The sequence below is a fragment of the Fulmarus glacialis genome, unplaced genomic scaffold (assembly GCF_000690835.1).
Source record: "Fulmarus glacialis isolate BGI_N327 unplaced genomic scaffold, ASM69083v1 scaffold22032, whole genome shotgun sequence".
In the NCBI taxonomy this organism is placed as follows: domain Eukaryota; kingdom Metazoa; phylum Chordata; class Aves; order Procellariiformes; family Procellariidae; genus Fulmarus; species Fulmarus glacialis.
Genome location: NW_009200123.1, coordinates 13,971 through 28,341, shown reverse-complemented (window position 1 = coordinate 28,341; position 14,371 = coordinate 13,971). Strand labels below are relative to the sequence as shown.

General features: G+C 40.8%; 1 protein-coding gene across 1 annotated transcript in view; it reads right to left on the bottom strand.

Annotated features, from left to right (window-relative positions):
- Positions 1 to 2,181: 2,181 nt before the first annotated feature.
- Positions 2,182 to 14,371, bottom strand: part of ASMTL (acetylserotonin O-methyltransferase-like) — a gene marked incomplete at its 5' end in the record, with an annotated part of 25,527 nt that continues 13,337 nt past the window's right edge. Inside the window, 5 exons of the mRNA XM_009573493.1 lie at positions 2,182 to 2,536; positions 8,952 to 9,074; positions 9,650 to 9,793; positions 10,902 to 11,031; positions 13,025 to 13,209. Coding sequence (XP_009571788.1) covers positions 2,322 to 2,536; positions 8,952 to 9,074; positions 9,650 to 9,793; positions 10,902 to 11,031; positions 13,025 to 13,209 — 797 coding nt within the window. The remainder of the gene's footprint in view (positions 2,537 to 8,951; positions 9,075 to 9,649; positions 9,794 to 10,901; positions 11,032 to 13,024; positions 13,210 to 14,371) is intronic.

Genomic DNA, 14,371 nt, shown 5'->3' with positions numbered 1-14,371 from the left:
GCCCGGGCCGCAGCGGAGTGTGAAGATCACCGTTGCTCACGCATTTTTTTCCACAACAGTGGCGTTCTGAAGCGTGTTCTGCTGTCGCCTGGTGCCGTTCTCGGTAGGGCAGACAGGAAGGTGTACAACTTGACAGGCCACATCTGGCAGAAACGGTGTGCCCCGCACGGCCCGACGCGAAGCAGAGCCAAGGGAACTGGGAGGCTCATTCGGTGGCAGCTGTCGGAAGCCAGTGTAGGATGGAGGCTGTGCTTCCTGCGCGGGGCCCCGGGCAGCAGCAGCAGCCGCCGTTAGGAGGAGGGGAGCGTATCCGGGGCGCTGGGCGCCAGCGGGTGTTGCTCCATGGTCGCCACCCTCAGGGTAATGCTGATCGAAGGCATCTTCTTTTTTCCAGGTTCTGTTCCCACCTGCTCCTCCTCACCGTTGCGGTGCCAAGCATCACATCGCCGGGCTTTACCGTCAGTCACTGAAGTGATTCGAGACAACGAAACGCCAGAGAACTCAACCGCAGTTTCCTAGAGGGACAATGGGGAAATGTGGTCCCAGCTTCTGGTTTGGGCGCTCAAAGTTAGATGCTGTGAAGCGCCTTTCTGCAAGTGGCCTGAGTAGGCACTCATGGCAGGGCCTCCGCCCCTACAAACACAGGCCTGGTCTCCGTCAGTAATTTCTGCTAACTTTATTGTATGCCGAAAGTGAAATTCTACGCCTAATGGCCAAACTTCTGTCTGAAATTATACCTATTCTTTCTAAAAGTAAGTCTTGAAATTGTTCTAGCTGGAGGGCATTAGTTCACACGCACCTTTTGTAATTGCTTTCATTTTTAATGGATGTTTCCTACAAAAGTAAATAAAGCCAAACTTTTTTTTAAAGAGATGACTGGTGAACCACAGAGTTGCAGTAGCTGAAGTGTCTGAAACCACTGCTTACACATGTGTGTAGTTTGCAGGATTTCAAAATGAGAGCCTCTGTCTCAGAGGGCGTGGTATGAGAACAGGATGTGCCAGGCATAGCCTTTCTCTCTCCTGTAGTACGATAGACCACGTATTACATGTCACTATACCTTTTTTTTGCACATCAAAAGATACAAAGTAAATTGTGTGCTATTTTATATTCTAAATCATAATACAGATAGAGTGAAGTGCCTTCTGTGCCCACACAGAGTTAGGCACGTAGTGTTACAGGACCATATTTTGCATGTAATTAATGAAAGGCTGTGGTGTGTGTTCTCAGGCAGGCGCACACAGTTTAGTGTGGTATTTTTCTTTTTAAAAAAGTTCATAACAATGTTAATAGTCTCATAGCACAACACAATGCGTGCAAGGCTGGGATTTTTTCCCCATAAAGTTTTCTATTGATTGAAAAAGAACTTCATACTCGGGAACTCTAAAGTGCAGTCAGTTTGAAAAATGAAGGTAAAACGTATGTTACTTTTGTGATAAGAAACTGTTCAGTCAATAGTTGTCCTGTCCCGTTCACCTTGGGATCTCGGATGCGTCTGCCTGGGGGAAATCCTTTTCTCTTTAGTACCATGCTTTTCCTTCTGTTTCTGCACTTTTTTTTTCTTTTCTGTTCTTTATCTAATCTCATATTCTGCTATCCACTTTTGTAAGAGCTCACAAATTAAGTAGGGCTAAAAAGGAGGAGGAGGAGGATGTTCCCACATTTCATCTCCAATTATAATCACAGATGAAACTTGTGCTTTTACACAACTGCCTTTTCCAGAAACCTCACAGAAGGCAGAGGAGTGTCTTGACTCTCCTGAGAAGCTGCCGCTCCAGTTCTTCTGTTTCCAATCTTGACTACGCCATTGCAGTAGCAGTTTTCAGACTTCATTAGACAGTGTTTCTTTATTTACAGTAGAGAGTGTAACATAAAATGATATTAAAATGGATAGTGATGGAGTATTGAAATGATACCTGCATTAACCTCCTGAAACAGGCACAAAGCAATGTGTGGTCTAAAAACGGGACTATTCTAATTGTACCGAGTATAAAGAAACTGTGATTTCTCAGCAACTGTGAATGCTGCTGTAGAGCTGCTGATACCATTTGTGGTTGAGACTTGTTTCTGAGGATACTACAAGTGTTGTGCAGCCACAGTATCGCTGCCATCACATGATGCCAGAATCTTCTGGCATCATTTTAGTCTAGTTCAAAATAAATGCAATCAATCTTTTCCCCCTTTTTAAAAGTAACTTCAGAAAGCTGACGTAACATTTCTTGTTTATGATATTGATGGGAAACCAAGAACGTATTTGCATAATTACAAAACATCAAACATGACTAGACACATCCAGATTTTATTACCAAATCCATTTTTTTCTAGGTCTTAACACAGAGAACGACGTCTAACAAATTTCCTGTCAATCTGATTTTGACATTTGTGAATCCATGTTGTTCCAGTAAGCCTCGATATTCAGAGCCGCTTCTCTCTTTTCCCTCTGTCTGCACAAGCATGTTCAAAGACTGCAGCAGAGCTGTACTCCTGTTCTTCTTCTCATCATCCAATACCATTTCAGCCAGCAAAACCCCACAGCCTAATTTAAAAACAAATGCATGCAACAGTACTAATCCATTATCAGGCAAGAGAATTTCTGCTACCATATATAAGGGTGCAAACTACAAGACACAGGTGATTTCATTTATCATTTATAGATTTGCTCTGCTATTAAAATGACTAATCCACTATTAAATGTATAATCCACTCCTCTCACAAAACCCAGGAAATTCCCTTCCACACTATGGAGGCATCACTCACAAGACAAGTCACATCTCTGTTTCCAGGGGAAGAGGGGATGACTTCTGATGACCTTCTGGCATGAGGGTTATGGAAAACAGTAAGACAGTAGTCGTTACATCTCTTTGGGCTATATTGCTGCTTCGCATTCATATTGAAATGGTGCCAAGCAGACAAAACGGTGGATGGCGAGCATTACAGAAGCAGAAAAGTCAGTGTTGTACATTATTTCTGTAGGAACTGAGGTCTTTGTGGTGGGACTGACCTAGGGACGCGAGCAGGACTTAAATGACCCTGTTTACACACAGCCTCTTCTGAATCTCCTCAGAGGCATTCCTACCCGTACACCTCAGACATTTAACAATTGATAAAAAGTAAGTTAAACATAATACTGCAGTTTCTTAGAGAAGAGACTGGGATCTGCGGATAAAATTGCTGGCTGAGACCTCGGTGTCAACTATCAGGAGTCATGAAAGTCCTTCTGACAGCTTACTAATAAATTCCATGATTTCTTCCCTGTATCATCAGCTACCTTACTAAATGCAAGTTGAAGCTACCTACCCTGTGATGAACCAATGACACAGGTTTGCTTCACAAAGAAAAAGGATCAGCCGAGCATGTCTGAGGTGAGCTTGAACCTACATTATCTGTCCAGTGGGACTCTTCTGCCCTAATTCAGTCATCCACAGATTAGATAGCTGTATTTCAGCTAGCCCTCTTAAATACGCTCTATGAACTATGAAACGTATAATCACTTTTCTTAGGAAAACCAGGAAACTCCCTTTCACAGATAGGTGAGACGAATCATCCTCTGAAAATGCCTGTTTTTCTACTGACTGGAGAGCTCAAGGTGACTAGATGATCTGAATGCCTATATTTAGGTATCTAAAGTTAGGGTAATGAAGCCCATTTTTTATGATTCAGTGATTTCTATTCCCTCCCCCCTTTCCTGTGTGATTCTCCTTTGCCTTCAACAGAGAGACCTGGGAATCGCTGTTCCTGGTTACACAGCAAACGTTGCTAGGTAGGGTAATGCAAGACTATCATTTCTAAGTCACCATTATATGACAGCTTTGGAAGACAGTGTCCAAATTTTGTACGCTCTGAAAGGAGGACACAAATAGAATGGCCATTATAATTTGCCACGGAAAGTTATTCGGGACATCCAGATAACATCAGGGTAATCTGGAAAAATATACCAAGAAAGCACAACTTCAAAAATTAGACATGGTAAATTAAGTTAGTACAGAGAAAAAGAAAACCAAAGAATTCTCTCTACAGTTAATGAAGATTTACTAATGTCATTGAAGTTTCTTCACAAGAGCTACTGAAACAGAGCTAACTTTCAACCCTTTCAGGAAGCATACTTCGATGAAGAAATTTTGGCCATGGTTTCACAGGAGATAAAAATTAATGGTCATAACAGTCTTTTCTGAATTATAAAATCATTTAATCCAGATGTTCATTGCTTAGCAAGGACATAATTTCCAGCCAAAAGATGGGGGGGAGGAGGAATTAAAGTGCCAGCCCTCCAAAGACTTTTTTTAAAAACAAAACAAAACCCCACATTAAATGCTTCCACTATCTAGGAGTCAGCTAACACATCCAAAACTGAACTGAGAGCTCACACAAAGGGGCTTAGCCATTAAATAGCTCTTCCTAAGCTTTTGTGTTGGGTGGCTCAGATCATGAACTACCCTCCGCTTCTGTCCCATTACTTTTCCAGGCACAAGTACTGTTCATAGCTGTAACAAGGTAAAAAATTGATATAAAAATGATTGAGCTAGGACAGCCAACCAAGTTGCGTCTCTTTCTTACAAACTTCTCTATCTTCCTCAAGGATTCTTACCTCAGCGTTCAGTGACCAAGTGCTGAAGTTCTTGTTTCTATTATTCATCTATCATTCTGTTAACCTCCCCGATTCTCCACCTCAAAAAATTGCTTTCTGTGCATTACATTTCCTCTAAACTGTTGTTAAGGCAGAATGTGGGTAAAAGACAGCATCCTCAAGAACGCATAGTTGAATGTCACTTCCCAAGGAGCAACACAAAACCTACAGGCTTTACTGGCAGAAGTTCATTTGGATTTTAAAAATTAGCCCCCTCATTCTTCATGTCTTGATTAGTGAACAGGCCCAAATTTTCCTCAGTTATGCCTGTGCTTAGGAAGTCTTTTCACTGTAACACCATTAAATCCACCCCTTCTACCAGTCAGCAAAAGGTACAGCTTTCTCCAGAGCAACTGAAAAACTCAGTTTGGACATTATTGAGAGAAGACGACTTTGTCATTTCTCAGGTTTGAGAAATCATTTGACTGGGCTACGTCAAATGATTGTAGAACAGCTTAGGCTGAAATGGACCACAGGAGATCTCTAGTCCAACCTCCTGCTCGAAGAGGGGCTGCTCTACAGTCGTCTCGGCTTGTTCAGGGCTTTGTTCTCAGATCTTGAAACCTCCAAGGACAGAGATTCCACCACCTTTCTGGGCAACCTGCTCCAATGCTTAATTATCCTGAGAGTACAAAGCTGCAGTGCGTTACCACAGACACCATGCCCAAGGGACTAATGCTTAGTGTGTATAGAGCGTTGTGCTTTAATCATAGAGTACATTGAGGTTGTGTGGTAGCCAAGCACATTCTATTCAAATTTTACAGTCAGATACATAGTACTTAGAGGCAGAGTTTTAAAGTCTGTGACAGTTACAGGTGTGCCAACTTTAGGATCAAAATTTTCTGACTCAAACAGCTTACAGCAGCTTAAAGAATAGTATTATGAACTTTATGAATAACTATGAGATGAGAAACGTCTGATTGCTGGAACGAGTTCTCTCAAAATACAAACCTGTTAAGCATGATGGCAAGCTTCATGTCAATAGGGAGAAGAAACATTTTAAATTTATTCAGTTATTGAATATTTTGCCTCATCTCTTTAAATGTCTGTACAGATGAAATCAGTCAAATTTCCATTCATGAAAATCTTCTGCTAAGAATTAAAAACCCCAGTGTGGTAAAAGTCTGACATTTCCCCCATTTTATGCAGCTGAAATGCTCTGTAGTAAGTATATTTCTCATGATGAATTGAATCACTGTGGCACTTTTGCTTTACTCAGTGCTCAAAGAGCAAAGTAACTTCTGATTAAGTAACATAAGGCAGAGTCTACCAGGCAGATGCAACTCTTGACCTTGCTCGTCAACTCTCTTTAATTTACTGAGGTTGGTGATTCAGCATAGGCACGGCCTCTTTCACACTGGCTTATTGGGATTATTGCTGTAGAATTACGACAGGCAAGAAACTCACAACTGATAGAGAAGAAAGCTAGTTTGAAGTGCAACTTTAATCTTCAGGAAGGCTTCCACTACTAAGTACACTTTAAATAGAAAAAACAAGTATCAATGAAGTATCAGGAAAAAATAAACATTAGGAGACGTGAAATTAGTGAGAAATCACTTGACAAGATGGGATACAGTATGTACTTCTCCAATTAAAGACTGGAACATGAAGAAACTTCTGTTTTTAATTCTCATAAGAGAATTTATATGTAAGTCCTAAAACTCACCTCAAGTAATGAGTCAGAAAGCATATATGGCCATTTAACCATATTCAGAAAAACCTGAAACTGATAAGAATTGATAGGAACAGCTCTCAACTGCAGCCTGTGTGAGTACATACTGTGGCTGGAGGTCAGAGGCTGCTGAAGTTTCTCTGTGACAGTGTAGCTGCTGTAGGAACACGTTTGAGCTTTGTCCTATTTTCACTTTTGCCTGTGGAAAAAGTGCTTAAAAAGGGTATCATTGAGATGCTTTTGAGTAAAGCCCCACAGAAAAGTGAAAAAGAGGACTAGCACTCCCAAATTCAGACAGATGGTACAGTATTCATTTTTATTTTTTCATTTCTGATAAAAATGAGCAGTAACCATTGAATACACTGCAGAGGGAGAATTCTCTTTAATTTTAAGGTCCAAGAAAACTAAGGTATTAATGTGGCTCATAAAAGCTTGTAGTTTTAACTTGCCATGCTATACAGCTATGTCAAGTCTAAGCTTAATATGGTCTACAAACTAGCCAAAAGAACTGCACGTGAAGGTGTTTAATACATAGGAGTTTCAGCCTGCCACAAACACTTTTTAAATGCATAGAACTCACTCCTGCAGAAGCTGCAGTCCAACTTTTATTCAAGGCCTGTAACAACTATGCTTCAGATAAAGGGTCAAAATGATCCTAAACTGACAATACGTGCTGGCTGATGATGGGTATATTGCACAAGTGTTGTAAAAACTCAGCATCCCAGGTTGCTTCTGGGCACACTACGGTGACAGATTCTTCTTGAAGCACAAAACAGCATCTAGTAAGTTTCCTGTGATCTTCATTTGTACATTTGTGAATCCATATTTCTCCAGTAGCTGTTTATATTCTGAGCCACTTCTCTGCTTGCCTTCAGTCATACCGAGGGACTGCAGTACAGCTCTAGGAGGGTACGTCTTCTGTTCGTCAAGCACAATTTCTGCCACTAGCAAGGCACTTCCTGCATTTCCAAAACAACCAGAAGTGGCTCAGTAAAGTGTTTCTAGCTTCAAGTTTTTAGTGTTTTGTTCAGAGACAGTTATAGAGGTCTTCAGACTAGTGTTTTAATGTTCCTCAGTGGAAATCAGTGACAGAACTTTGCTTTCAGTAATCTCTTCCTGGAAGCAACCATTTAATTGTTAAAAGGAAGGGGGAGTTTAGAGCACTGTCTCCACGTTAATGAAGTTTAGATCACTTCCTGACTATGCTCTTAAACTCAGTCTTGTTTCCATTTGAACCAAGCAACTCCTGTAACCATCTGTCATACCCCAATCTTCGCATAAGAAGATTAAGACAGTCACCCACAATTTTCTTTCATAATTTATAAATAAGATTATGCTTTATGGCCTAGATCTAATTTTGAATGCTCTCCTATGAAACAAACTTCATAGCTACAGTTAATCCTGTTGGATTAAGGAATCAGTTGATCTTAGCAGTCAGGCTTTTCTGCTTTTTGTCTTCTCCTTTGATCTTTAATACTGTCCAAATATGAGTCCACAGAGTGCCCTGGCAGCCAAAAGGGCCAACCACCTCCTGGGGTGCATCAAGCACAGCATAGCTGGCTGGTCGATGGAGGCGACTGTCCCACCCCACACTGCACTGGTGCAGCCTACCTCGAACACCGTGTGCAGTTTTGGGTTCCTCAATATAAGAAGGACATCAAACTATTAGAGTGTGTCCAGAGGAGGGCGACCAAGATGGTGAAAGGCCTCAAGAGCAAGATTTATGAGGAGCAGCTGAGGTAACTTGGGTTCTTCAGCTTGGAGAAGAGAAGGCTGAGGGGTGGCCTCATCGCCGTCTACAACTTCCTCAAGGGGGGGGCAGCGGAGGGGGAGGTGCTGATCTCCTCTCTCCTCTCTGGAGACCAGCGATAGGACATGAGGAAATGGAATGAAGCTGGGTCAGAGGAAGTTCAGGTTGGACATTAGGAAAAGGTTCTTCACCGAGAGAGCGGACTGTCACTGGAACAGGCTCCCCAGGGAAGTGGTCACGGCACCAAGCCTGTCACAAGTTCAAGGAGCGTCTAGAAGATGCTCTTAGTCATATGGTTTAGTTTTAGGTAGTCCTGCAAGGAGCAGGGAGTTAGACTCGACGATCCTTATGGATCCCTTCCAAATTGAGATATTCTATGATTCACATATAGGAGAAAGCAGAAGAGGCTATATATTTCTCATGAAATCTGTGCGTATAGTAGTGTTGAACTCCAGTTATCATGTTCTGGGCACTACTGAAATAGCAAAATAATAGCAAAACAAACTGCTTCTTCTTGAATATCAAAACAAACTGCTTCTTCTTGATTAATCTAAAGGAACTTTAGTTAGTCTACTTGTATGTATAGAAATAAGCACATGCTTAGTTATTTGATGATACAGGGCTTCGTAAGAAAGACTGGGCATGGCAGAGATAGGGGAGATGACACAGTTGTATGCGAAGCCTGCAACTATAGTAAGGGTTTGTTTTATATAGTTTTATTAGCAGCTTTGTTTACTTTTTTTCTTAGTAAGTTTTACCATAATGCAGGCATAGACATTCAAGCAAAGGCTACTATGACGGGACAGAAAAATACGGGGTTTTAATATTTTTTAATCATTCTTATGATTACTCATTATGTTTATGCATTAACATGCACCTTTAAGCCATAAGATGAAAAAACTTACCTGGTTTGCAAACAGCTGCTATCTTGCTTAACAGCACACGTATCTTTTCATCAGGCCAGTCATGAAGAACACGTGAAAGGATGTAAAGATCTGCTTCTGGAAGATTATCTTTGAAGAAGTCACCTGTTGGAAAGCAGAATTAGTACATTCCTACAGAAACCACAGAGTACATTCCTATAAAATGAAACAAAAATATTGCGGAGGAACTAGGAGCCTCAGCAGAGGTAAAGAAAGAAACAAGAATGAACAGGTATAGGGATGCACCGATTTGCAGATAAGGGAAGTGTATTTAAAGAGAAGAGCAGATCACAGGTAAGAATTCTGTAACATATAAAAATGGGGAGAAAGCCTGAAGTAAGGAAGGAGACATCGAAGTCCTTTGTAGCCACCACGTTGATCTTGCCTAGAAAAGAAAAGCCTGAGACAAGGACATGCAGCCTTTACTCCCAGTGGTACTCGCAAATGACTAATTCATACTTCCTTATTTATCCACATTCTCCAACCATAGCCAGTTTGTTTTTATCCCCACAGGCTTGAGAAATACAATGTCCCCATTTAGCATGGGTGAGCCTACATTGCCTTGTACTAAGACACGTTTGGTGTTGGAGCAGGGTAGCACACCATTTTCTGCAGCAAAAGAGCCTGCTCTGTGCTCCAGGATAACAGAAATAAGACAAAAGATCATGTGTTACATTTACCTGATACAAATGTCACTGGAGCTGTGTGTTGTCCTGAAGGCTGAAAGTAAGAGTTGTTTGCAATGACTTCTGGAAGGTCAAATACTGTGACCTTGAGATTTGGGTATATTTGTACTAATTCATGAGCCAGAGCTCCAGTGCAACCTGTTCAAAGTTTAAAAAAGTCAATCAAGTCTTTTCTCCCAGCATTTGCAGACATTTTTAAAGACAAGGCTGTATATAACATTAAAATAGAGACATCAAATCAAAATTAGAGGTAGACAGTCAGCTCCACAATTAACATGGGCAATAGCACTTCCTGGTGGATAGAGCAATGTTTTAAAGCTTGGGGAATGCAGGCATGACTCCTTACTGTCATAGAATTGCTAGTATGACCTTTGGTACTAGTACTTCAGGGGTTTTCGGGGGGTAGAAGAATATTAACGGAAGAGCAAGGACTTGTAATTTGTGGATGAAGAGCACTAGAACTATTTACCATTTACAAAGCACTGATATATGAAGTTTGATAAATACTCTCCAGCATGGTGAAGGATAGGGATGGTAAAATCTTGGAGTCTCTGCCCAAGAGGCAAGGATTGCACCAGTATTGTGTTAATTCCTCTAACATGCTGTCCACCTCCCCAGGCACTAAGTAAAGTGTTCTTCCTTCAGTGGATCTTCCTCTATGTAGTAACACTCCCTCTGTGCAACTCCAAGCATAAAGGAAAAAAAAAAGACTCTAACAAGAAGAGTTTATTCAGGTGTTTCATTGGTCTTCAACATTTTGGTGGTCATCTTAGATATTAATAATTAAAACACACAAAACCCATTCTAAAAGAATCAAAACTTTTTGTTCTAGCAGTGCAGTGTTTCAAGTTTGACACCCCAATATAGAAGGATTCAGAAATAAATTTTTTTACTTTTGAAAATCTTGGACATGCCAAAAGACAGCAACAGCATAGTTGAAGCTGGAGCTCGCAGCCCAATATTCTATCAGCCGAGCCACAAACCACCTTGTTTTCTGTGTTGAGCTGTGTCAGATTGTGAAAACATTCACTGACTTCAAACTACTCAAATACCATTTAAGTAACTCTGCTTTCAGTTAACTGCATTCAGTCCTTTTATTCTGACATCACAATACCAGAAAAATAAGAGTAGATAATATTACTGCAGTTCCAGTAAAAAAATACACGTATGTTTTAAGTAATAAAATATAGAACTAAAATCAAGCTTTTCCCTTTAATTTGTATACAAGTTCAATTACAGGCAATACCTCCTAAGTCACAAGCAGATTCAAACTGTGAAAGATCAAATGCTGTAGCCACATCTCTTGCTGTCAGGTGGGCAATGCTGTGCATGGCAGCCATAAAACGCTGCTTCACCTCCTGGCTGTGATAATAGTCCTAAAAAGGGAAAAAAAGCACAGTAATTCAAGTTTATTTTCATTACTTAACTAAAACTATGTACAACCAAGGCAGTAGGTCCACACCATTAACATTAGAATTCTAAAATTAAAAGATGAGTTAAAAGTGCCATTGACTAGTTGCTCATCCAAGTCCTTTGCTGTTTCACTGCAGTGATAACAGATTTTTGCATCCTCTCCAAAATTCTGATCACAGGCGTCTTTTGCAGTGCGTCTCAAAAGGACATACACTTAGCTGGTTTGAACCTGGTCTCGGTGATGTCCCAAGGGCTGTTAACACTTCTGCCCACTGAAGCTGGGGCACCATAGCAGGAAGAAGTACTGAAAGCACTGAAAAGTGCTTTTTAAAGAAATACTGTGCCTTTGATATACATTTACTAACACATTTGCTCCACAGCAAGATGTCTCCAGACTTTAAACGGTTTGAAAGGACAGATTGAGTTTTTTCTTTCAGTCTCCTAAAGTGTTCCTCCTCCTTCTTGATATACTCACAAATTGCTTTCATTTAATTCTGACATTTATTCTCCCATGATGGGAAATAACTAGATGATTGGACCATAACTTAAACCAGAAACATTAAAGCTCATACTGGGTTTTTTGATTAGGTGAGATGCAAGCATTCAGTACCAGAACCTCATGCCTTTACCTTTGAAATGATACACAGGCATGAATCCCTTTATGTCTCACTTTCATACAGACTTCTCAGTTATGTCTGGTTTTGCAGCTACCATGACGTCAAAGTATCTCCAGCGTGCGATATGCATAGTGCCATAGGCAGCCCATACATTCTGTTCAGACACACAATCCTGTAGACATATGGAGCCCAGGCTTGAACTGGTAGTGACTCCTGCTGCAAGCATCACCCAAGCAAACTCAAGTTGCTAATCCAGATGTTTAACAAAGGATGAGATCCGGTTCACCTACGTTAAAATGCTTAACTTGCACATAAGCATCTACTGCCGTATCTACCCTAAAGCAAAGTATCTAAACTCCCTTTAAAAGAGCCTTTGAAGGATTCCTAAAGGAAGTTCTGTCCACCAGTAATCTAGGCACTAACATTAGGCTAACAGGACTTTCTTAAGTCTCCAAAAGCCCTTATTTCCTTCCATCAACTATGTATCAGGGATGTAGACATCTCCTTTAGGAGACCAGCTTCATCAGCATCTAGATCTAGAAGCTACGTATAAATTAAGAACCTCAGGATATAATGTGAAGTACACTTTAAGCCAGCACTGCTGTCAGAGATGAAGTCCTGACATATTCTCCTGCTCACTCTAATAGCCCTCCCCCTAAACAAGCACAAATATTTATGCCCCCCAACCTGCTTCACCAGGTGGATAACTGCCAAGTTAGGCTAGTTATAACTCTAAGTCATTCTCCAGTCTGAACACATCCACCTGGGCTAACATTGGAAAAGGAATGCTACAGAGATGGAAACAGATGGAAGAAAGGATTACAATTCTTATCAGCAATATATGCCAGCTTGAAGCATACACAAAACTGCAAACCTTCATAAAAGGATCCCTTCTCCACTGCATGAAGCAACTTTGAAAACAGCTTTGATTAACACTGTCAGCACAGATTGAACTGGATGCACATCAGTACCAAGTGACTGGCATCCAATATGGAAGGAGTGCATGTGTGATAAGGTACTACCCGGTGTTATAAAAAGGCCACATAAATGTAAATTAAACAGGCCCAGAGGTTGGTCTGAGAGTGTGTTAGCTGGATGGACAACACTTTAGCCAGACAATTTTCATCAGCACTCGAATTTCTTGGTATATTCTGTGATTGTTCCAGCACTTTAAAGCCTAAAGTTAAAGAGAACAGAAGTCTGGGACTAGTGAGTTGCATTGCATTTCTACCATTTCTGAGCTTGACCAACTTTCTTCGACAGTTCAGTCTCCATTTGCCCCTAGATCAGTTCTGGGCTCTTCACAGCTAGTTTTGATACTCGTAAAAGTATACATTACCTTAAATAAATCCTCCGCTTTCTTTCCAAAAGCTCGATGGTTCTGCCTGCTGCCTTCTTTGACAGCAGACTCCAAGTTTGTGAAGAGAGGCCAAAGGTGGTCATTAGAGTGGATAATATAGCCATGAAGCGAGTATTCACCATCTGAGGTCAGGTAGGTATTTGCTGAATCTGTATTACTGTAACCTTATGGGAAGAAAACAATTGTAACCAGCTTTGTTTCAGTACTTTACAACTGTAATTTAAAATCTGAAGGGGTGTTTTCCTGTGTAGCTGTTAAATAGCTAGCAAATCCTGATCTTAGGTTCATATTATTTTTTGTGCAAAGATTTCTATGAAATAGTTCTAAATAGTTCTTCTCATTCTTAAAAGAGCAGGTACTTTGTTTATAAAAAGAATTTAGATGCTGGAGGATATAGATAGGCACTGATTTTTTGTTTGTTTGGAGTTTTTTGGGGGGGGTTGGGGGTTTTTTGTTTGTTTGTTTTTTAAAAAAACAGAGTACCTCAGTTACTACACCTGATATTCAAGGGAGAGTATCATAAGTTCCTCATTCTTGACTGCATTTTTCTTTAGATTATGGCTTCTGCTTCCCTTAAATTCAAGCTTTCTCCAGTATGTTTTGCCTTTAGGGCTTTCTCCTTGGCCTTGTCCTCTAACAGAATTGAAAGCCTCCTTTATTTCCTTGTCTTGGCACTTGACCATTTCAAGTCTTACTATGTAAATGATGCATATGGAAGCTTATAACTACATAGTGCAGACAGAAAAAGTTAATCCTAACACTGAATCCCTCACCTACATACACCTTCAAGCACTGTTCCAGTTAGGGGCACTAAAACTTAAGCTGTTGTCCATGAAGAGGGACACATTCCAGAGCTCTCCTCATCAAAACCCTGATTCTCTGCTGAAGATTGTGACTCTGCATTGCTGCAGTAGGAAATGGAATTCGGTCCTTATTTTAGATAGAATCATACAATCATTCAGGCTGGAAAAGACCCTTAAGATCATCGAGTCCAACCATTAACCTAACATTACCAAGTCCACCACTAAACCATGTCCCTAAGCACCACATCTACACGTCTTTTAAATACTTCCAGGGATGGTGACTCAACCACTTCCCTGGGCAGCCTGTTCCAAAGCTTGACAACCCTTTTGGTGAAGAAATTTTTTCTAATATCCAGTCTAAATCTCCCCTGGCACAACTTGAGGACATTTCCTCTTTTCCTATCGCTTGTTACTTGGGAGAAGAGACATACACCCACCTCATTACAACCTCCTTCCAGGTAGTTGTAGAGCACGGTAAGGTCTCCCCTCAGCCTCCTCTTCTCCAGCCTAAAGAGTCCCAGTT